Genomic DNA, 24,890 nt, shown 5'->3' on the forward strand with positions numbered 1-24,890 from the left:
CTCATTATTTGACAGAAATTAATGCCTAGCTTGTATGAAGAACTCAAAAAGCGAGCACCCAAGAAACACATTTTTAAAAAACTAGACTGAAGAAGTAGACACTTCTTAGAAGAAGACACAACTGGCTAACAGGCACATGGAGGAAAAAAAGCTCAAAGTCACTAACTGGTGAGGGAATGTAAATCAAACACACAATGGACTATCATCGACACCCCACCACCACCCCAAGCCACCCCAGACAAAATGGCTATTATCAAAAAGACAAAGGGCAGTAAATATTGGCAAAGATGTGGAGAAATGAGAACTCACTGTTGGTGGGAATGTGAATTGGTATAAGAGATATGGAAACTTTATGGATGCCTCTAAACTAAAGAGGAAGGAAGAGAGGGAGGGAGGGAGCAAGGACAACCACACAACCCATCAGCGATTCTATCACTAAGTACCAATCCAAAGGATGTGAAACTACATCAAGGAGACACCTTTGTCCCAGCTTTATGGCAGCACCATTCAGGGAAGCTAAAATACAGGCTCAACCTAAATGCTCAGCAGTGAACTAAGGGGTAGAGAAAACATGATGTGTACACACAATGGACTGTTATTCAGCTATGAAGAGAATGAAATCCTGTTGTTTGGAGGTCACTGTGCTAAGTGAAATAAGCCAGGAATAGACAAAGATCACACATTCTCATCTGTTCATAGAAACGAGTAAATCCCACAGAAGAAAAAAATTGTAGTCCTTAGGGCCTGGGAAGAGTAAGGGGTAAGGAGCTACTAAGAAATTCTTTAAGGCGTGCTAATGCAGGGAGAATTAGTTTAGTTTTTGTTGTTTGGTTTTGTTGTTGATTTGTTTGTTATTTATAAGTACTGGTTAAAAGGATTTATGGTATGTTACAAAGTGACAAAATTTTCAGCACTTGAAAATGATTAATGTTTAAGGTCTCATGGTTATTACCTACTGTATAGAGTTATCAGATTACCATAATGTAACCCATAAAGAGGTACAAAAATATGTCTCAATAAATGTCTCAATAAAACACAAGTGGATATAATTAGATTTGAAAGCTCTGGCCCTCCAGATAGTTTAAAGAAACTATCCTTTCCCAAACCCTCAAAGTCAGGCAAGTCTTTATGTTCAATTAACAATATGTGAGCTGTATGCCTAATTTAATTCTGTATGTGTAGCCTTGAATTTTTAGATTTAGAAAACCAGGCCTAAAGCAAGCTCACAACATACAAACATAGCTAAATTCAATTTACCAAGTAAGGATATAATGTTGTCTGCAGTTTGGCAAACAATGAGATAATGTCTGCAGTTGGGGTATAAGATACAGTGAAGGCTCAAAGGTGAAGGGAATCTTTTAAGAACTCTTGTGTGCCAAAAGAGAGAAACCGAATGCACAGAGGACCAGAATACCGGATGAGTATTCTAGAAGCAGCCCTCCTAAAACATACAAATGTCCTCAACCCAAATGGGTATTCTGCTTGGAAGAACAATCCACAAGCCACACCTTCAGGATTCAGAACATAATTCAACTATTACCCAGAGATGACAGTTCAAGATTGACTGCTTTTTCATGCAAAAACATCAGTGGGATTACATGCTAGAAACACAAATTCAGGGGGGCCTGGAGGCATAGCTCAGTAGGGTACATGCCCAGCATATACAAGGCTCTGGGTTCTATTCCCTCCCGAAGACTACATGAAGCCAGATGTCATGGAGCATGCCTGTAATTTCAGCACTTGGATGGGGTGGAGGTGATAAAATCAGAAGTTGAGGCTCGCACTGCCCCAGAAACAACTCACAGACTGTAGGAAGTCCAAGAAATAAACAAAACAAAACAAAACAAAAAAAAATCTTTACACAACAAGAAAACTTTGACTATTTTCATGTTACATTTTGTTTTGCATATACTTTGTGCTCATTGTAACTATTGGGTTTTTGATGCATACTGTCAAACCTTTAAAAAGATCAAGTACTGACTATTCATATAGATGTATGTAAAAATTATTTTAAAATCTGAAAAAAAAGTACTGACAAAAATGTATTGTATAATTTTACGCAAAAAATGCTTGAAATCTGTACATTTATCTTTGTTTTGTAAAATAAAGATGTTTAAAAAAAAAGAAGTTCAAAGTCATCTTCTGCTACATAATGAGTTTGAGGATAGCCTGGGCTAATGAAATCTTGTCTCAGTGAGGAGAAAAAAAAGAATGAAAAGGCAAATCCATAGATCCAGTCTATGGACTTACTGACAGCCCATGTGTCTTAGCAAATCCTCCAAGCATGCTGATTTGCTTAACCAGAAACTAGCCTAACACATTTCTCACAAGTTACTTTGGAAATGGAAAATGAAGAACCTACTTGGCTGAAATGTTCCCTTAACTAAGACAATTGAGATTGGCTGCCAATGAGAAGACAGTAATAAAAGTCTTAATCACAAAATTATTCCTATGAGCACAATATGCAATTACATAGAGAGTCCCTTTATAGTATTTAATGCCAATCAAGGTTAGATTTTAAGTTATAAATCATGTATTTTATGTCTTGTCTTATTTCTTCTTTCTTTTCATTTTAAGTGTATGAAGTCACCTATTTGACACGTTAGTGGCACTTTCTTTATAAAGTGGAATGTGACTTTGTAGCAACATGTGTTTTCTTTAAAGAAATCCTCAACCAATTCATCTAACTCAATGTCACTGGATAATTAATAGCTAAGAACCACAGGGCACACATTAGCTCCACCACTAAGAGGAGAAACCACATGTTTGTCTCATGCCCGCAGAACTCGGTGGCATGCAGAAAGATCAGCACCACTGGGAGCCTCTAGTTTGCTCAATAGCTTTTAAAACCCACCTAAGGGAGCTCAGAGGCCAGGCTCTGCAGTACAGACAAAAACCTGCAGCGATTTTGTAGATAACTGGACAAACCCAGACCCTTCACTCTGTCTGCTGCTATCTCAGCTCACATTAGCCTCTCTTTTTCATGAGATCTTTTCTGAGAGCTAGCTCTGGTCTGTTTCTTCCATCAATGGTCAACGCACAGTTGAATAAAAGTTCTTTGAGAAAGAGTTTATTTCTGACCTTGGAAATAACAAAAAGTCTCAGGAATTACCAGGGTCGGTTTTTTGTTTGTTGTTTGTTTCCAGTCCTTGAGTCCCTCTCTCTGCCCTTAGGCTAAATTACGAAATTACCATTAATTAGAGGTTCTTTCTTTCTTTCTCTCTTTCTTTCTTTCTTTCTTTCTTTCTTTCTTCCTTCCTTCCTTCCTTCCTTCCTTCCTTCCTTGCTTGCTTTCTTATAGGATTATTTACTTATTTTATGTATATGAGTATACTGTTGCCATCTTTTGATACACTGGAAGAGGGAGGGCATCAGATCCCATTGCAGATGGTTGTGAACCACCATGTGGTTGCTGGGAATTGAACTCAGGACCTCTGGAAGAACAGTCAATGCTCTTAACAGTTGAGTCATCTCTCCAGCCCACTAGAGGTTCTTAAGAAGAACCACAGTAAATCACAAAAGGGATGTTGAGGCTGTCTAGGTTGTATCACATACAGACAAAGACACACACACACACACACACACACACACACACAGAGAGAGAGAGGGGGGGGGGAGAGAGACCCCAGAATTCTGAGAGATCTGTTCATGACTAGATAACTATAACCATCAATTCTGGTTGGTTAATTTAACAGATAGGGATTGGAGATCTTGAGGACCATTAATCAAACCTTCTCAATATGCAGCACAGGAAACAGCATGCTGGATTAGGAAAACAGCCACATAGTCTGCAATGCCCTGAGAGCAAGCATCCTAATAGAAACCCAGCAGCCAAGAAAAGGGAGCTAGGTTACTGGAGACAGAGACCAGGAGACACTCAAGAAGTTGTGAGAGGTTTGATCTGACAATGCTAAGGGCCTGGGAAGAGTGATGTTGGCTTGTTATGTGAAGGAAAATTGTCAGTCATACTCATTTAAATATGGTCTTGAGTTATGACACTACAGCTGCTCAAGAAGTTCAGGGGTGAGGCCAGGGCTAGTATCATTATAACCATCTCCCCAGTGATCTAACACAGGCAGCTGTGAGAAACACTTTAACACCTACAGAGGAAGTGTCTACTAGTTGAGAAGATTCCTGGCAGATGCTCAGAGGTGCAGGTGCCCAGGAAACCATCCTTTATGGAATCTTCTCCTTTTTAAAGTCCACGGTGTGTAGGGAGCATGGGGGGTGGGAGACACTGGAGAGAGCTCGGTGGTTAATAGTGCTTGCTGCTCTTACAGAGCAACTGGATTCCACTTTTACCACCTAGACAATGGCTCACTGTTGCCTGTAACTCCAGTTCCAAGCGATTTGACACCCTCTTCTGACCTCTACAGGCAGCAGGCATGCACGTGGTACACATACAAACATACATGAGGCAGATGGTCATATGTGTGATATTTAAAAAGTAATTAAGCTCACAGCTGATGTGCTGGGACCCAAAATAAAAGGTACTGTTGAAGATGAAGAAGTTTTCTCCTATCAGCACACCGTTGCCCAGTGCTGAGCAATCATGAGCCTTTCTCTGTCCAAATGTAAGAATTAAGACACCAAATGGCCACTTCTGTGGCTAAGTGCTCAACCCAAATCCAATACATTCTCAGCAGGAGTCAGAAACATCGATTAAATACCCGTGTCCTAGGCATAAATCTTTTTGACTAGTCAAACCAAGAAGTTATCAGGATTTATGATTAAGGTGATTTCAGAGTCCACCAAACTGCAGCTTCACTGTAGATACGGAGCAGACAGTGCTTATCAGGGAAGGTCAGCAAGCAGGCGTTGGGAGGAACTTCAGCCTCTGTATTCTCATTGGTCATCTAATCCACGATACTTTGCAACCAGGTTGCTCTCCAGCCGTATCTATGAGAGTTTTCTATTATAAATCAGATAGGACATCAAATAGGGAATCCTATGTTCACGTGTGGACAGAAGTTCTAATCAGTCAATCAGCCACAGATGAAGCTTCTTCCCAGCCTCAGCTAGACTTTTTAAAAATGAGAGCTAGAGTGTCTTGTTAAGTCTTGCTCTGTGGTGTCTGTTACAGTAACTAAACACCCTGACTGGTAGATCCCATGGCGTTTCTAGGGCAGCTATTAGCAGGGCTCCTGCTGAGTCTCCTGGGGCAGCTGTAAATTACACCCTTTCAGGAAGCTGGTTTGATAGTCCTTGTTAACCTCCTTTCAAGTCCTAGGCTGGCAGCATCCTTAACTTGAGTTCTCATCCCCCTCCCTCAAAGCATGTCCTTTCAGGATGAGGCTGCACAAAACAGCATTGCTTCAGCCATTGCTCATACTCAGGTGCCTGTCTTAGTTAGGGTTTCTATCGCTGAGGATGAAACACCATGACTCCTCCCTCCACTGCCAAAAACAAACAAACAAACAAACAAACAAAACCCCAGCAAGTTGGGGAGGAAAGGGTTTATTCAGTTCACACTTCCAGATCATAGTTTATCACTGGAGGAAGTCAGGACAGGAACTCCAGCAGGGCTGAACCCGGAAGCAGGAGCTGATGCGATAGCCATGGAGGAATACTGCTTGCTGGCTTGCTTCCTATGGCTTGCTCAGCCTGCTTTCGTATAGAACTCAGGACCACCAGCTCAGAGATGGCTCCATTCACCACCGGGCCAGGCCCTCCTCCATTGATCACTAATTGAGAAAATTACCTTCTGCTGGTTGGAGGGATTTCCTCAACTGAGTCTCCTTCCTCCCTGATGACTTAACTTGTGTCACGTTGACACACAAACCAGTCAGTACAGTGCCGGAGAGACTGCATTCAATTCTTCAGTCCTGCTGCATATTAGAGCTCTTCTCATGAGTCCTCACTGTGTTAGGCATGAGAAAAACAGCCATGAAGGAGAGACAGACACAAGCCTGACCCTTGCAGAGACCAGGAAGTCAGGAAAGAAGAAACAAAAGCAAGAGAGTTTCAGGGAACTGAACATACAATAGGACCACCTGGCATTCATTGGGTTTTTTGTTATTTTGTTTGCTTTTGTGTGTGTCCCTAGCAAGATCTCATGGGAAAACTGAGTGCCATTCATATTCTTGAATATCTTAGGGTCTCACTAGTAGCCAGCCTCCAAAAAAAAGAAAAAGAAAAAAAAAAAAAAAGGCAGCTTTGTGTCATATGTTACTACTCACTCTAAATGAGGGACATACGTGACAGGCCTTCAGTGAAAACCCATTCCATGGATCCTGAAAGCACAGAAGAAATACAGCGGATGGTTACCTGTTAAACCCTGACTGTGGTTATTTTCTGCCAGCGCGATTATCATAAAATTCAGATAAACACAGGAGCCATAAAGGCAGTGACATTATCCTTACCCCTCGTCAAGAACTCCTGTGAACACCCACACACCAAAAATCGTTTTTTAACTTCCCATAGTGTGTGGTAGGGACATGTGCTTGAAGGTAGATATGCTAGATAAGGCTGTTTCAACGTGTCCCCCAAACTTCAAGGTCAAAAACTTAGTCCCCCAAAGCCACAGTGTATGAGATGGGACTTTCAAACAAGTCACCAGGTAACTTAGATGTCACTAAACAAGCAGGATTTGGTGCTACATGCTTTAATCCCAGCACTTGCAAAGTTGAGACAAGAGAATTGTGAATTGTAACCAGCGATACATAGTGAGTCTGAAGCTAGCCTCAGCTACCTAGTGAGTCTGAAGCTAGCCTGGCTGACTTAATAGAACCCTGCCTTAGACAGAGAGCGAAAGGTCATTAGGTAAGGAGAAATCTGGTCTAACAGGGATTAATGTCATAACAGAAGAAAGCTTGTTCTTGTCAAAGAAGGTTTATTATAAAGTATGTTTGGCCTGTTGCCCTGTCTCTCTTGCCTTCAGCAAGAATTTTCCTTGACAGACGCCACCTCCCTGCTTGGAAGTCCCAACCAGAATATTTGTTCTTTATAAATAGCCCAGGTTTTCTGCAAACAAAGTAGGATCAATTCTTACTCATATGGTTCCAGTTAGGTGTGTGTGTGTTTGTGTGTGTGTGTGTGTGTATGTTCCTCATTTTGCATTATGCTTCTATTATACCTCACTGTGTGACTTCAGGCACCTTAACTACTAGAGACTCAGTTTCCTTATTTTCAAAATGGGTATAATAGTGGCCAACTTATAGGGAGGGATATTGTCAGAATTAAATTAGAGAATATAAATTAAAACAAATTTTAAAAAATGATATATAATAAATAATAAGATTTGGGTACTGGGCTGGAGAGATGGGTCAGCGGTTAAGAGCACTGACTGCTGCTCCCGAGGTCCTGAGTTCAATTCCCAGCAACCACATGGTGGCTCACAACCATCTGTAATGGGATCTGATGCCCTTCTCTGGTGTGTCTGAAGACAGCTACAGTGTACTCATAAATAAATATACTCATAAATATAAATATACTCATAAATAAATAATTATTTTAAAAAAGAATTGAATACTGATAGTAACCAATTATCTTATAAAACAATTGTCTTTTAAAATAATATACAGTACTATTTTGTGGTATAATTAATTTTTGAACCCTTTCAACAACACTGCTCTAAATTTCATTTTAAAACATAGATGAAGTTAAATATTTTTAACGTTTGTGTCCACTGGGAATTTATGTCATATTTAGCCCAGAGATTCACATACATGGAGTCCATATATGTTTTTATGAACAAAATGTTTGTGTCACATGTTGGAATGTGACATCCACTATGGGAGCATCGAGGGGGGTATTTGGGGACATGATAAGATTGTGAGCAGGGGATCTTCACAGGTGAGATTAGACCCCTCAGATGAGAGGCTGCAGCCAGGGCTCCAAAGGAGAACAGAACTTATAGGAAGAATGCAAGTATCAAACATGGGTGGTAAATTACCTTACACTATTTGATCTGGGCACCAGCCACAGCTGCCTGCACAGTGCATTAGCACAGAGCCTGGTAGCTCCTCAGTCCACAAGCTGCATGCCTCAGCAAGCTCAGTGTAGTGCTGGAAGACCTGGTGGATTCCTGAAGAGGTGCTGACCCTCAGTCTACTTGGAAGGCTGGAGAAGCTGAGTTCTGCTATCAGTGAAGTAATGTAGTGGACAGGGGCCACCGCAGCAACAGATTACCTGTACCTTTCATCAGGACAGGAAAGCAATTAGTGTTTGATTCAGACCTCCTTGCATCTGGACTGCTATTCAAAAGGTACCACCCAGTAACCCTCCAGAACTGTGGGGACATTTCTGTCTATAGCAGTTCAGAAATGATATATGAAAAAATTATAATGTAAAATTTTTAAAAAGGTTACACACACACACACACACACACACACACACACACACACACACACACACACGAACATGCACACATAATCAGAAGAAATCAGATCCCATTACAGATGGTTGTGAGCTACCATGTGGTTGCTGGGAATTGAACTTGGGACCTCTGGAAGAGCATCCAGTGATCTTAATTGCTGAGCCATCTCTTTGGCCCCTAATGTGAACATTTTAAAAGAGGGTAAACTAATAATGGAATTCTAAAAGACTCAACAATCTCAAAGTGGTTAAGAACTGTGGCTGAAACGAATTAACCGTTTACCTTAAATAATTTTACATTTGTGTTTTCCATCTGTGTTTTTAGTTATTTCTCTGCCTTAAATACGAAGAACTAAAGAGAACACTCAAAAACCGGAAACAAAGCCCAGATTGCAGTCCTAGCTTTAAAACAAATAGTTCATTGCTATTCATATTCTCAGCTCCCCAGCGGGACGTGATACTTATCAACTTCTTTATCCCAGGCAAACAATCTCCCCCTGAATTTAAAAGTTGAATTCCTGCTCTCCTCCTTTGCAACATTATTTTCTTTTTCTATACGATGCGATGCAGAATACAGCATCATATAGTCTCCTTCCCCTTTCTAGCCATTTAAATCAGCATTCCTGGGAAGACTCCTGTGCTCCACTGAACATCCTTTAAATGTGATCTCAGTGCTCTGTTTTATTGTTGCTATCTGCGGAGTCTAAATTTGCAATGGGAAAATGCACTGTGAATAGCAATGAGCTTGGCATTCACTCACCATAGATAAGACTTCTGCAGAGAGAACTGTACACTGTTTAATTCTTGGAGATCCTGTTTCTGAGCTCTACTGGGGGCAAAACAACCAGGTTAAAACAACAACAACAACAACAACAAAAAAAAAAAAACCAACATTTTCTGAGATCAGTTTACACATGTATAACTGGAATGAATTTCCAGAGTTTCTCAAGGCAATTCCTTGGAAGCCCTAGTGACTGATAACCTCTGGAGCCTCTTTGTGGACAGGTACCCTGATGCTCATCTCCTGATTTTCTTGGAAACCTACAGCCCACTGCATGACCCCTTTCTTTAAATCCCAGCACTTGGGAGGCAGAGGCAGGTTGATCTCCATGAGTTTGAGGCCAGCCTGGTCTACACAATCAGTTCTACGACAACAAGAGCTATGGAGAGAGACCTTCTCTCAAAACAACCAAAATGACACACATAACTTCTGCTGTACAGCTGGGTCCTAAGAAGGCCATCTGGGAACTGCACATTCCAGCAGAGGCAGAGCCACACTGCCCTTTCATACTCAGCTGCTGGTTGACAGAGTATTTTGATGCGAAAAATTAAGGAAAAGGGAAGGGGAAGTGGAAATGGCCAGCAGAGAGGGAGAAGTCACAGGGAAAAAAATAGTAGCCACTTAAAACCATTACTTTGAAGGTAGAAGCCACTTTTTAGTAGGAGGTAGGCAACATTTAACAATCTCTAAAACAAGAATTGATTTGATGCATTACATAGCTCATGATATGAATAAAAAGGGTACTGATTAATTAGTTAATAACATATGTCTAGCCTGTAAGACATCACACAGAAGCGTTTGCGGTAACTTACTAAAAACAAGCAATTCTGGAAATTCCAAAAACATTGAAGAATCAGAGTCATGGGCAAGAGAGAGCTCAGTAGAGTAGAGAACTCAGTAGTGTAGAGCTCAGTAGTGTAGAGAGCTCAGCAGTGTAGAGAGCTCAGTAGTGTAGAGAGCTCAGTCGTACAGAGAGCTCAGTAGAGAGCTCAGTAGAGTACTCAGCAGTGTAGAGTACTCAGTAGTGTAGAGAGCTCAGTAGTGTAGAGAGCTCAGTAGTGTAGAGAGCTCAGTAGTGTAGAGCTCAGTAGTGTAGAGAGCTCAGTAGTGTAGAGCTCAGTAGTATAGAGAGCTCAGTAGTGTACTCAGTAGTGTAGAAAGCTCAGTAGTGTAGAGAGCTCAGTAGTGTAGAGCTCAGTAGTGTAGAGAGCTCAGCAGTGTAGAGTACTCAGCAGTGTAGAGAGCTCAGTAGTGTAGAGAGCTCAGCAGTGTAGAGAGCTTAGTAGAGTAGAGTACTCAGCAGTGTAGAGTACTCAGCAGTGTAGAGTACTCAGCAGTGTAGAGTACTCAGTAGTGTAGAGAGCTCAGCAGTGTAGAGTACTCAGTAGTGTAGAGTACTCAGTGGTGTAGAGAGCTCAGTAGTACAGAGAGCTCAGTAGAGTAGAGAGCTCAGTAGTGTAGAGAGCTCAGCAGTGTAGAGAACTCAGTAGTGTAGAGAGCTCAGTAGTGAGAGCTCAGTAGAGTAGAGAACTCAGTAGTGTAGAGAGCTCAGTAGTGTAGAGAGCTCAGTAGAGTAGAGAACTCAGTAGTGTAGAGAGCTCAGTAGTGTAGAGAGCTCAGTAGTGTAGAGAGCTCAGTAGTGTAGAGAGCTCAGTAGTGTAGAGAGCTCAGTAGTGTAGAGTGCTCAGCAGTGTAGAGAGCTCAGTAGTGTAGAGAGCTCAGTAGAGTAGAGAACTCAGTAGTGTAGAGAGCTCAGTAGTGTAGAGAGCTCAGTAGTGTAGAGAGCTCAGTAGTGTAGAGAGCTCAGTAGTGTAGAGTGCTCAGCAGTGTAGAGAGCTCAGCAGTGTAGAGAGCTCAGTAGAGTAGGCTCTCTTCCAGACAGCCTGGGTTTGATTCCCAGCACCCACATGACAGAATCAGTCAACTCCAGTTTTAGGGGATCTAGTACCCTCTTCTGACATCTATGGGCACCAGGCACACACATGCTGCACACATAGACACACAAAAAGGCAAAACATTTATACACAAAATAAATGTAAAAGAAATTTTATTAAGTGCCGTTAACTTACACTGACTTTCTATTCAGTATTTGTTACATTCTAGCTACAGACATAGCTTTAAGGATGAGTCCTGAGAACAGCTAAAAACACCTGCTGTTTAGGTATATCTACAAAACCCCTTTATTATCGATTTTCACTGTCTCCCCACCAACACTCACCAATATTCCTCATTAGTCTTTTCTTTGTTCTCCTGGACTCTCCAAGAAAAGGGCCGTTCTTAACAAAAAAATTAAAGATGGGGGGAAACTAGATCTTTCAACAAAAATTGTCATGTCTCCTGTCTTTCCATTCTAACCATGCATGATGACTGAGGACATATCACGGTGACCAGTGACTTGGTGTCACTTTAAGGAAAGTACACTTAGAAAGCAACAGGAAGTGTGAATGTTCCTGTCTTCTTGATGAATCCTGAGAAGAAAAGTGTGTGTTGACTGTCGCAAGAGGCGGTTAACCCTAGGGCCACTTCTGTGATTGGATACTCTATGAATGGTGAGAAAAGAGCATGCGCACTGTGGATACTGAAGGTATGCACTGTGAATACCAGCACAGTGTCAGGTGTGGGGTGCAGTTAAGAATTCATACAGATGTGGAGGATGGGTAGCCAGTTACAGGAATCGATTTTCTTCTCGAAAGGCATATCCTTTGGACGGAAACACTAGGGCAGGATAGAATGCAGCTGAGCAGCTGAACAGGAATAGTGTGGAGTAGGTTCAGACCATGGGAGAGGCTGGGTAAGAACAGAAATGAGCGCACTGCTGCTGTGTCCTGTCATCCAGCCTCACACAGTCTACAGCTCCTGACTCACACTCTGCGAGAAGGCTTCTCATAACTCCTGATGAGTTCCTTAACCTGCGCAGAAAGGTAAGGAAGATGAAAAGAGGGGGCAGGGTGGGTGATGGCATGTGACGTTGACAAATAAGATGAACTATGGGGACCTGGGATAGGATGGGGATGCTCAAAGGAAAGGTGACCACATTGGTGACCACATCGGTTAGAGGTCCGATAGCACTAAAAAGGTGTGAGCTGTGAGTCTCCTGGGGAATGAGCTGAGAAAGTGCTGGTCAGACAGCAAGAGGCTATAGAAGGTCAGATGCATCATATAGGAGAGTTGCTGCTATTTGTAATAAGCTCTAGGAAACTGCTTTTTTCCACCCTCAAAACAAAGTTTCTCTGTATAGCCCTGGCTGTCCTGAAACTCATTTGTAGACTCAGAGATCCAACTATCTCTGCCTCTTGAGTGCTGGGATTAAAGGCATGCGCTACTACTACCCAGCCTCAGGCACTATCAAACAAATACAAATGAAGTAGCAAGAAAGGCTGCTCAAGATGCTTGCTGCCAAGCTTAACGACCTGAGTTCAATCCCTGGAAAAGGCATGATGGAAGCAAATAACCGATTACGGTATAACCTCCACATAGCACCATAGCACACTCACACCTACACATGTAGGCACATACATAGCAAATGAAGAAAAGTAACTTCTTAACATAGGAATTATGAAGTAGCAAAAAGGGACTGTCTTCCTTTTGTATTCGACAGACAGACATGTCACATGTGAGAAGTGGCCACTGGCTTGGGCTCTGGTATGGGCAGGAGGCATCTTTAACATTAAAGAAAGTCACCAAGTCTTTAGAAGGTGTGGTAATGTAGTAGGTGTCCTCCTAGAATTCCGTAAGCATTCTGTGGGATGACAGAGCTTCCCTGCATGTCTGGGGGGACAATCCACTACCCTGCAGCGCAGTACAGTTAGGACACCAATATGAAGACACTTGAGTCGGAAGTGGGGACTTATTTTCAAGTTCCGACAAAGCTAAGTGTCTTGACAGTATGCCCACAGAAGTGAGAGGGAAACCTACGCTGTGCTCTGAAAAAGGGAGAAAGTGTTGCACAAAATCGACCCCAGTGGGATATAGACTTCTGAGTGGTTTCACCGGGCAGGTCAAAATTCGTGAACTATCGGCCAGCCACCCTCTGGTCTTTTAAAAAGAGATTAGATAAGAAAATCAACTTTAAAGTCATTGCTGCAGTTTACAGATACACCAGTTTTTCAACTCACCCATACATCAAGAACTGGAAGACGATCATGATTTGTGTCTGTGATAATAATCTTTTGGCTCCAGGCTCCCTCTACTGACTCCAAAATAATAAACAAACATTTCACAGGCATCCTCCTGACTAGACTCAACCATATATGAAAGCCAAGGCAAAGGAGCTTGTGCAGTAACAAAGGATATCCTTAATAGGAGAAGCAGGAAGTTCAACATTTGAAGATACATCCAAAATATAAACTGACTTGCAAAGTACCTGTATAGGTAGGACTTTATTCAATTGTCACAATTTAACCAATTCTTAGGCACAAGTGACAAAACTGCATGTGGTTTGACTTAATTTTTTAATTGTCAAAGAGAACACGGGTGTTGTCTGAATCACAGGTATATAGAATGTGCTGTCACGGTGGTCACTGTGGTCAGTAAAACCTCTCTCTAATGAAACTCTCTAACTGCAACAATCAACGTACGTTTCTTAACTAGAACTGACCACGGGATGTATTGAGTCAAGTGCCATGCGAGAGTGTATATATGGTAGTTTTATGGAGAAGTAAGCCTTAGGTTAGGGTAGAGATGCAAAGTGCCTCCCGTGAGAAGGTAAATGAAAGCAATGCTCAGCAGCTCTGTGTTTACAAGAGGGCAGCTGGAAATTAAACAGCACCCTTAGCGAGTTAGCTGTGAGAAGAGGAAGTGGGGTAATTTGCATAGACTTCAAACAGTCTCACAACTATTGAGCAAACCAGCAAATCCTGGAAAGAATTAGAGCAAAAAGCCAAAGTCAATACACTTCAAACCCCCTCGGTGTTTCCCAGCAACTAGCAAGAAAGCAGCTTCTGCTGGTTCACACTTTGGGCAAAATAAATATTAAGTCCGTTGTTGGTGCTTTTCCAAAAAGTTAATATTTTACAGTTCAGAATTTTAGTTTAAGGCTGCCTTTGAAGCTCAAAGAATGTCTTTTTGAAGTTATGTTTTCATAGACCTAGGAATCTGTTCTGACAATGAAAGATGTCATCAAAGATTTATTTACAAAGATGGTCATCAAAACCTTCTTTCCATCTTTCTTTTCTTTCCCTCTTTCTTTTCTTTTCTACTTTCTTCCTTCCTTCTTTTCTTTCTTTCTTTCTCTCTCTTTTTCTTTTTTTCTTTTTCTCTTCTTTCTCTCTTTCTTCCTCTTTCTTTTTTCTCTCTCTTTCTCTCTTTCTCTTATCTTTCTCTCCTCTCCTTTTTTCTTTCTCTCTTTCTCTCTTTCTTTCTTTCTTTCTTTCTCTCTTTCTCTCTCTCTTTCTTTCTTTCCTCCCAAGACAGGGTTATCTTTTGAGACAGGCAACAGGGTTTTCCTGTATAGCCCTTTCTGCCCTGCAACACTGTAGACCAGGCTGCCCTTGAACTCACAGAGATCTGCTTGCCTCTTCCTCCTGAATGCTGGGTCTAAAAGAGTGTGCTAACACCGCCCAAAACCTAATTTCTTACAGTTACTGTTCAGCTCTTGCATCTCATGCCCAGAATACAGCCTCATTCTCAGCTCCCAACAAAGACATTCAGAAACAATGAATTAGCAGAAGGAAAGTTAGAAATTTCCAAATCAAGGACTGTGGGGGGGGGGGAATTAAGTTAGTTGTAATATACATCATATATTTGCCTTTAAAATATTTTGAAGACTAAACACATTGGGAAACATTCAAGAGAAAATGTTAAACAACAATAAACAACAACAAAAAGGATACCAACAACAGAGACCATCAAATACAAATGTCAGTAAGTAAACATGTGGCCCAAAGCAAAAGTTAATATGTACACAAAAGAGGACTAGAAGTAAAAAATAGAATGATGACAGATTACTATTGGGCAATTAGATCCTGGGTGGTTTGTGTTTTTATGATTGATTTTGGTATGTTGAAAATTGTCCATCATGAGTGTATCAACAATACCGCCCTGGGTTTTTGTTTGTTGTGTTTTCAGTACTCAGCTTTAAGCCCAGGGCTGCAGAGTTGCTAGGCAACTTCTTCACCGCTCACCTCCATCCTAATCTCTATATTAGTCTTACACCCAGAAACACTAAGTGTTATTTAAACTTGTTTTTGTTTCATACTCTGCTAACTCAGATCTGTAATTAAAAAAAAAAATTACCCATTAAAAATCGTGGAGATGGGGCTCGGATGGTAGCTCAATAGTAGACAGTTTGCCTACAGTAGGTATACAAAGTCTGGGATCCAGTCCCTAGGATCACCAAAACCAAAGCACCATGGGGTGTGACTTGAGTAGCTTTTGCATGAGCATTAGAACAACTCCTCACTAGGAAGATCCTGTAGGTAAACTTATTCATTGTCTAAATACAGGCCAGAGCTAAACTTCGCTTTATATTTGAGCATTGTGTCAACAAAAAACCTTCTGCCTAGAGGTTATAGAGATGGGTAAATTATTTCTGCTCTTATGCCGATGAAGACAAAATTTAACGCTTTTTCATCAAAGTGAAATATAAGGACCGTTGTGGCATCGAACAGGCACTGGGCCAGGTACTCAACTAGAGTGACCTTTCTTCTCGCCCTTACCCTGAAAGTTGGCGATTTTATTTAGCTGCATAAGACAGCAGAGCGGGTGCTATTACCTGAGTCACCTGTCAGATGTCATTTAGTCTGTAAAAAGTTTCTCTCTCTGTGTTCTGAGAAACCGGAACTACAGACACACCTTGAGAACCCCGCAGTGTGTAAACTGGCTTGAGCAAATCCTTGCGATGTCAGGTCACTTTGATACTGCCCTACACTTCCTTACAGTAGGGCAATGTGTGCAGCAAAGGCGCCAGTACCTATTTAGCAACACCAGGCAAATTTAACGAAACTCAGGACACCTGATAGGTAAAGTGTTCCCTGCCTTTCAATAGCAAAGTCGGGGCTTGCTGGGTCCTTATCAGACAAGGCCTGCATTTATGAATGCTTTCATCGAGTTCATTAAACTTGCATTCTAGCTTAAATAAATAAATAACGGAAACTTTCTGTACTGTTGGTTCAGAAGGATTTGGCTGGTTCTATTTTTATAATAAGGTCATAATTAAATCAGTTTCTAAACACTAAAAAGTACACGTTTTCACCATCAGGTAAAATGCCTGTCCCCAGAGGGCCCTTAAGATAGTGATTGTATTCTGGCCACTATGTGAAATTCGAATCCAGGTTTGATTCCAACAAACGTGTCCCCCTTCAAAACTCGTTGCCTAGCAACAAGTTCTCCGTGTTCAAGGAGAGAGGTTACCCATATTCCCCGTAGAAGATAAGCTTGAGAGACTATTGAAATTTTCTAACAGTGTCCTCCCACCCTCTTTTGTGACGGAAGCAGTGAAGCATCCGACCTCCAAGTGGCTGAGATGCTTCAGTAGCAGCCCGGGAGCAAAAAGGGAACCCAGACTTGCCGGGGCTGGGTGGGAAAGGCGAGCGGATCTGGTTCTAAACACCTGAACCGGATCTCTAGGAGAACTGTTGTCGAGATCCCCAGGAAACGCATAATCTTCTCCGGGCGATCTCGGGTGCAGGGGATTTTTGTTCATTCATATCCAGAGGCACCGTCCCTCCCAACTCAAGGCATCTTTTCCTCCACAAGTTGTAACCCCCCAATGAGGCCACCTCGCCCCTTTCCCTCCGCCATCTAGAGTCAGGATCAGGTATGGCCACCGACCTTCCAGTCCCCCTGTCTCCGGCCTTTCTCAAAGTAACCAGGGTACGTGGTCAAGCCTGCCCCAGGGTGTGCGCCCCCAACTTGTCCCGCAGCGTGGCCCCCAGTTCCTCAGGGCGCTGGGCCACCCGCGCCGCCCGCTCCGTCCCTCGCCTGGTTCCTGCCGCAGGAACGGCTCCCGCCCCGCTCCCGCCCCGCGCTCTGCGCCCCGCCCCGGGCCCGCCGCGCTCCGCCCCGCTCGCCCCGCCGCCGCGACGGGCAGTCCTGTCGCTGGGCAGCTCCCGCGGTTCCCGGGGCTCCTGCCGCAGCCCGTCCTGTCTCCATGGCGACGCGGCGTCCCAGGCTCGCGGCTTGGAACCCAGCTCGTGTGCGGAGCGGGGCTGGCCTTCCTGGTCTGCCCTTCGCGGAAACTTCAGGGCAGGGCGGCCAGAGGGTAAGCAGCGCCATGGTGACTGTGAGTAACTTACCCGCACCGCCCAGAAGTGGCGGGTCCTAGCCCGCACCTCGGACGGCACCTAATCCTGAAATTTATCTGCCACTCCAGGTTGGGCCTCTGGAACCCCACGGCTGTCGAAACATCGCCCGAGAAGGTAGGATGCTCGGCTGAAAGGAGGGAAAGCCTGCCTGTGTAGGGGTATCCTACCCTACTGCAAAATGAAAACGGTCGCTTCCAGTCCTAGGGCCTCCAGCTCCGCCCAGTTGCTCACGATTCTTTGACTTATTTTTGCAAACAACGTAATGGCTTATGGGCATGAGCATCTGCAGGCTTGCTCTCTACCTATAACTAGTTTGGCACTGTGAACTTTGGCCCTCCTGGATCTCCCAGGAGAAAAGTTCGCACTATGAACCGCCCCTAAATCCAATCTGGATGACTTGGAATACTTTTGACTCCTTCAACTACTCTGCACCACACCCCAATCGCATTTAAATGTTGCGCGGTGACACCAGTACAGTAGGTGACATACTTGCAGAAGCAACTTTGTTCTTATCCCAAGAACGTTGCTTTTTTTTAAAAAGGAGATCTGAAAAAACAAAACCAAGATAAGAACGTTGCTTTTTTTGTTTTTTAAAAGGAGATCTGAAAAACAAAACCAAAAAACCCAAAAAACTTTAAATACTTTCATTCTCCTAAAAAAACCAAAGTCAATGGCTCCCAAATCCAAATATTTGTATGTTACTGGAGTTTGGGGGTTTGTTTTGATTTCCAGAAAACAAACCACCTCCCAGAAATGATCTCTGTTAAATTTCCAGTGCTAAATCCCAACACTCTAGGGATTCCTACTGTTCCCTCTCCACAATTCCAGTCTCTCACCCCTCCCTACAGTGAAGCTACACACTTTAGCTGTGCTCCCCGCTTCAGTGTCCAAGTTCAGTTAGAACTGGTTTCATTCCTGAATACTTGGTTCAAGGCTCTCCTTACAAGGCCAAGGCGATGGGTACTGATAACATCCTGAGGAGCTGAGGTGTTTACTTCGGTCCCCAGTTAAGATCTGTTGTTATGTAAGTTCACCTGTACTGGAGTCACGGGGTAAGCGATTGATTGACTCAAAATTACAAGATCTGTTGAAATTTGAACACAGGCTGCCTCCAGCAAACTACCGTCCTGTCAAGGAAGAAAGGCATGCTTTATATTTTAAGTACTTCTTGGTGTAAGTGATGTGTTGTAGAAATTTTTAATTTTAACCTGGGGTTTTTATCATTCAGTTTTTAGACAAAACACACACACAGCTTTATATTTATAATAAGCCTTCATTGGCACTAGAGCTGGGCAGAAATCTACCCTCTACGTTATTAAAACTTATTTTTTATCAATAACCCCAAGTTGTTATTTACTATGTTTTATCTGGGCTGCTCTTTACTCCAATTGGCCATTCCTCAGGGACAATGTTTTTTGACTCTTAAACCGCGGTGTTTTTCTCCTCCTTCCTCCCTTCTTCTCCCAGTCTTTGTGGTCTCCCTCAATTCTCAAGCTGGGAACATCAAGTACCGCCTGTGTCTCTTCTGTCCAGCTATAGGCTGTGGGCATCTTTGTTCACCAATCAGAAATAACTTGGAGATAAGGTCACATGATGTCACTTGGGTCTATGTGCAGACTTTCTTGTCTCTGGGGCAACTAGGTCTTGGTTGGGGACCCACACTTAGCATTACAGTACATACCAAGAGACCAAACTTCAACTTTTTTTTGTCTAATTAAAAAGGTTTTTTAAAAATATGAATTGAATAGTTATAATAATTATGAAAATTATAAGGTCTGATATATATTTATAAAATCCAGTCCATTATATTTGGCAATTTAGATAAAGTATTTTTTATCATTTATCTTATTTTCCTGAATTAAGATTTCATATGTAAATTATTTATTATTTTAATTTGTATTATTTTAAAAACATTTTTTAAACCTAGAACATTTTTTTATTTTAAACAACTTCAGTTTAGTTGTAAGAGTATAATTATTTAGTCTTTAAACCCATCAGAGATTTGAGAAGGAATAAATACGATTTGAGTATGTATGAGACGTTCAGGGAAGCAGCTTTTAAAAATTACAGAAATGACAGAGATAGCTTATCGATTAGACAGTCTCCAATATTTTTTTATAACGTTGGAGCATCTATCTTTAGCCTTTTGGCCCAAAACATTAGACAGATTTTAAGTGAAACAAGAATTATAAAGACTAGTTTACCCTGCCTTGGCAGAGTTTAGTAGTTGATTATTTTGTGTCCATCTGTGCCTTTTTGGACAGCATTTTGTATGTAGATAAGTTTGGGTTTTGTTTTTTTTTTTTCTTCTGTCCAGTAGGTACTTAGCCTGTCACAATTGAAGCAACTCAACTTTCTTTGTAGGTTGTTGATGGTTTTTGGTTTTTTTTGGTTTTTTTTTTTTTGTTTTTTTTTGAAGTGAAATTGGGTTACTATTAGAAGCAAATTTGTCTCATAGTCAAAAGATTTTTTAATAATGAAATAATTTTTAATGTTATATTTTGTGGATCTTTGACACTTTTGAAGACCATTTATCTATTTATAGCATATTTGAACAAATAAACATAGTTTTTTTAGCTATTTATTATATGTATAACCCAGGATGTATATTTTTTGTAATAATTTAGAGTAACATTTAATAAGACTATGAGTTTGATTTTTAACTTGTATTACTTAATGTCTAAGAGTAACAAATTTAATCTTAAATTTTGTATTAATATACAAAGATTTAGATCAATTAAAACTTTAACCCTGTATTAATATATGAAAGTTGTATTCATGTAACAAAAGATAATCTTAATTTTGTATTAAAATATAAAGATTTTTATTAATATAAGATTATGACTATAAAATAGTTTTTATGGTTTTTTTTTGTGACAGTTTCTTTTCTTTTCTTTTTTTTAATCCTAGAACTCACTCTATAGATCAGGCAGGCCTTGAACTCAGAGATTTGCCTGTTTCTGTCTCCCAAGTGTTGAGATTAAAGGTGTGTGGCACCACTGTTTGGCCTCCGACTCAAAAGAAACCTATCTGTCTTTGCCTTTGTCTTCTAAGTATTGAGATCAAAGGCCTGGGTTTATTTATTTATCTATGTATAACTGAAAACATTTTAATCTTTTTTTTCCTTTGCAGCTTAATACCTCTGTGAATAAACTATACCCCCTTTCTCTTTATATAAATTAATTTAATATCTTTCTTTTGTTTAACTTTATTTAAGTTCTCTTCTATTTACTATATAACATATTTTCAAGCCATCATATATGTGTCATGTGCTAGGACAAGAAGTCCTAGTAGTCCTTTGAGGCCACATTGAAGGAAACCAGTTGCTTAAGGTAACATAACATCTTACTTTATTTAATTTTTATAATTTTTGATTGTGGGAGGCATGCAGCCTTGCTTTTTAAAAAAAAATTATTTATTTATTTTATGTATGTGAGCACACTGTAACTCTTCAGACACTCCAGAAGAGGGCATGGGATCCCATTACAGATGGTTGTGAGCCACTATGTGGTTGCTGGGAATTGAACTCAGAACCTCTGGAAGAGCAGTCAGTGCTTTTAGCCACTGAACCATCTCTCCAGCCCCCAACAGCCTTGCTTTTTGTTGTCTGAACAGCAGGATTTTGCCAGCTTCATTGAGTAGTAGGGTCTTCTAGCATCTGCAGTTAATTTGCCTCTCCAAGACAGCACAGAGCAGCATTTGGGAGGACCCCAGGCTGGAGTTTGAGCTGGTTGCTTGTCATGTTGGTTTGGTTTGGGAGTGCACTGTGTCTGTCTGCAAACCCCAGAATCATGTATGCCAAATCAGCATGTATTTTAGCCCTATTTCTGAACCCTACATGGCTTGGGGAAAAAACAACTTTGTTAAGAAACCAGGTCTCCATAGTCTTAAAGGAACAGCATGTGTTTTTTATTGGAGAATCTGAAATTAATATTTTTAAAGTGAGTTTTTGCCCTACATTGGATACCAATGTGTTTTCCAGATTTTTAATTTTAACCTGAGGTTTTTATCCTGCCTTTAACCATTTAGTTTTCAGACAAAACACATGCTCAGCCTTTATAAGCCTTAATCAGCACTAGAGCTGGACAGATATTTCCCCTCTATGTTATTAAAATTTACTTTAAAATCAATAGACCCAGATTATTACTTACTATATTTTATCTGGGCTGCTCTTAACTCCAGTTGGACAGCCCTTAAGGCCACATTTTTTTTTTGACTCTTAACTCATGTTGTCTTCCTCCTCTTGTTCCTCTTCCTCTTCCTCTTTCTCTTCCTCCTCCTCCTTCTCCTTCTCCTCTTCCTCTTCTCCCTCTCTTTGTGCTCTCCCCAAGCTCCAGGCTGGGAACCTCAATCACCACCTATGTCTCTTCTGCCCAGCTCTAGTCTATAGGCCTCTTTATTCTCCAATCAGAAGTAACTTGATGGGCAAGTTCACACAGTGTCACTTGGGTCTATGTGCAGACTTTCTTGTCTCTGGGGCAACCAGGTCTTGGGGACCCACACTTAGCCTCACAGTAGCAGCAGGGCAAAACCTCTACGGTGATGTGTGATCATTTTATGTACATTTGAGGCTGTACAGTAAAATGTGCCTGGGTTGTACTCGGCACCCCCTTCCCCCTCCCCCACAGCCACTGAGAGCCTGAGTGACCCCCCCCCTGCTGTTAGTGGCGTATGCCTAGGGGTGTGTGAGATAATTGACATCGGTTATGGGTGCTACATCTTCTAAATGGGGTGTTAACTGTCAGTTTCAGTTGACCACGTTTCACAGGCTCAAGTCCTGCATGTGGCTAGTGGCTGCCATGTTGAACCGCTAAACTCTAGTTTATATGTTGTGTTCTCTGTCTCTTTCCAGTTCTCCTCATTCAGCAAATGCTTACTGAGCATCATCAGATCATGTGCTATGGAGTGCCCTAGACCCTAGAAATGGGCAAATACCTGAAGTCCCTTCTCTCACAAAACCCCATCTAGTAAGAAGACAAAGAAAGAATAAGGGAATGAGGCTATTATGAGCCCATATGAAAGACCGCTAGACCTCCATTTTTTTCTTTTATTCTGTCTTTCTTTTCTTCATCCTTCTCAACCCTTCCCTTCCCCCTCCCCTCCTCCTTCTCCTTTAGTGTTAGTATAGTATTTAGCACAGGTTGACCTGGCACTCATGGTCAGGATACTCCTGCCTCAGCCTCCTGGGATTGTTGGCATACACCACCATACCTAAGCATGCAAGGGAGTTTTCCTGTTTGTTTGGTGATGCTGGGATCCAGTCCAGACAGTCCCTGATGACAGGATGCTTTTAAGCTGATATAGTTTATAACTAAGAAACAATTTCCCTCTGTGTGCCTCTCTTCCTCTCTCACACCGAAGACTGAACATGGGATCTTGCATATGCTACACAAATGACCTACCACTGACCATTTTTGTTTCAGACAGAAGCAAAGTTCTCCTGGCTGGCCTTAAACTTGTAGCCCAGGCTGGTCTTGCATTGGCAATGCTCCTGCCTCAGCCCTCCTGCAGTTAAATGCATTTTGACACTACCCTAGGCTAAGAACCAGTTTCTTTTCTCAAAATCGTTCCTCTGTGGTTGTGGTCATTCCTGAATTCTCTAGCCACACCTCCATCGTGGGGAAGTGCATATTGGTATGTCTTCCCATCTTCTTCCTGGAAGTTATGAACCATGATTCTGTCCTTGGGCACAGATGATGCAGCCTTGTTCGATTCTGTTTACAGACTTACACAGTGTATCACCTACATGCCAGCACCTTCTCCAAACTCTTATCTGGTCTTCTTGCCTCTGTTCTCTCTCAAATTTATCTTCCACCAAATTTCTGGGGTCAATTTAATCTTCTGGTCTTCCTCAGAGCCTTAAATTTGGTTTTTACTGTGCAATAGTTACAGTCCTAACTCCTTAGCATGTGGCAATTAATGACACTAATATTTCATTCCCACAGACATTTCTAACTTCCTCTGCAGACATTCTCTAGCTCTGAACTGGACAATTGCTACTGCTACCTAACTGTGGCCCCAGTTTGGATAAATGTCACCTTCACAATGAAGCTTGACTCAGAGGCATCCTATGGGGAAAGATTGAATCTTAAACATTGGGGTTCAAGCTTGTGGCTGGGGTTCAAGCTTGTGGCTGGGGTTCTTTCCATGTATTCAAAGTTGACAGGTAGATTTTTTTTTCAGTTGTCAAGATTTTAATGGTCTTCGATTTAAAAAGGAAAGAATCCATTATTCACTCAAGGATATTCAACTTACTGAACACAATTGGACAGGTATACCAGAAATCAGAAGCAGAAGTGAATGGAGTCCTATGAGTTTGAAGTTAAATTTATGAGTTTCAGGACAGGCAGAGCTACATAGTGAAATCCTGTCTTTTCAAGCAACAATAATCATCTCATCTTTTTAAGCTTTCTAAAACACATAAATAGCACAAATAGTTCACTATATCTTATATAGTATAAATTAATATGCTGTTTTTAAATTATAAATTGATTACTTGAAGCATATACTTTATGTCCTTCAAGGAATGTGTGACACTAACAAATATTCTTAACTAAACAAAGAAAAAAAAATAGAATTGAGCTTTGATACTGACCAAAGTTCAAACACCAGGTAAAACCAAGTGTGAGTTAGTTGAACAGCCTTAGTTACGTTGACAGGTAGATTTAACTCTTCTCGCTTGACATGCTCAGAGACTATGCAATTCTGTTATCAAGGCTCTTATCACAGTATACCAAAGAGAAAAAAAGAACCGTGGTTCGAATAACAAAAAACAAAAATCCTTAAAACTCAGATTTGTTTCAGGTAAATAATGAAAAATTAACTTGGTAGGGGCAGAGATTGAGTGGATCAGGGACTCAGATAGTATTAGATATGTATGAGTTTGCCTCTTAGATTCGTGTTTATTCTCTCTACTTTCTCTCCCTTCTGCTCCCTCTCATTCTCTCTCTCCTCCCCCCTCCACCAATCTCTCTCCTCTCCTTATTTCTCATCCTGGAGTTCTAGACTCACATGATCCTAACTTTATGACAGTCTTACTTGGAAACCCTCTGGGAAAGATTGTGACAAACTAAGCATGGGTCACAGACACAGGACTAGGCCTGGCACTGTTAGCTTATGAGTTACCACAGTGAGTGTCCCAGTTAGAGTTAGTATTGCTGTGATGAAACATCACGACTGTTATGGTTTATGCTCTGCCCAGGGAGTGGCACTATTAGAAGGTGTGACCCTGTTAGAGTAGGTGTGTCATTGTGGGTGTGGGTTTTAAGAGCCCAGTCCTAGCTGCCCGGAGGCCAGTATTCTGCTAGCAGCCTTCAGATGAAGATGTAGAGCTCTTAGCTATTTCTGCACCATATCTGCCTGGATGCTACCATCTTCCTGCCTTAATGATAATGGACTGAACCTCTGAGCCTGTAAGCCAGTCCCAATTAAACATTGTCCTTATAAGAGTTGCCTTGGTCATGGTGTCTGTTCACAGCAGTAAAACCCTAAGACAATGACCAAAGCAATTTAGTGAGGAAAAGGGTTTATTACACTTCCATATCACAATC

The 24,890-nt window shown here is 41.6% G+C and overlaps 1 protein-coding gene across 1 annotated transcript in view; it reads left to right on the forward strand.

Annotated features, from left to right (window-relative positions):
• Positions 1-16,855: 16,855 nt before the first annotated feature.
• The window catches only part of ERICH2 (glutamate rich 2), a gene marked incomplete at its 5' end in the record, with an annotated part of 32,586 nt that continues 24,551 nt past the window's right edge, over positions 16,856-24,890 (forward strand). The window contains 4 exon segments of the mRNA XM_080927312.1: positions 16,856-17,318; positions 17,409-17,454; positions 20,617-20,642; positions 20,645-20,672. Of these exon segments, the coding sequence (XP_080783438.1) occupies positions 16,856-17,318; positions 17,409-17,454; positions 20,617-20,642; positions 20,645-20,672 (563 nt within the window).

This window comes from Micromys minutus (genome assembly GCF_963924665.1).
Source record: "Micromys minutus genome assembly, chromosome: 13".
NCBI lineage: Eukaryota > Metazoa > Chordata > Mammalia > Rodentia > Muridae > Micromys > Micromys minutus.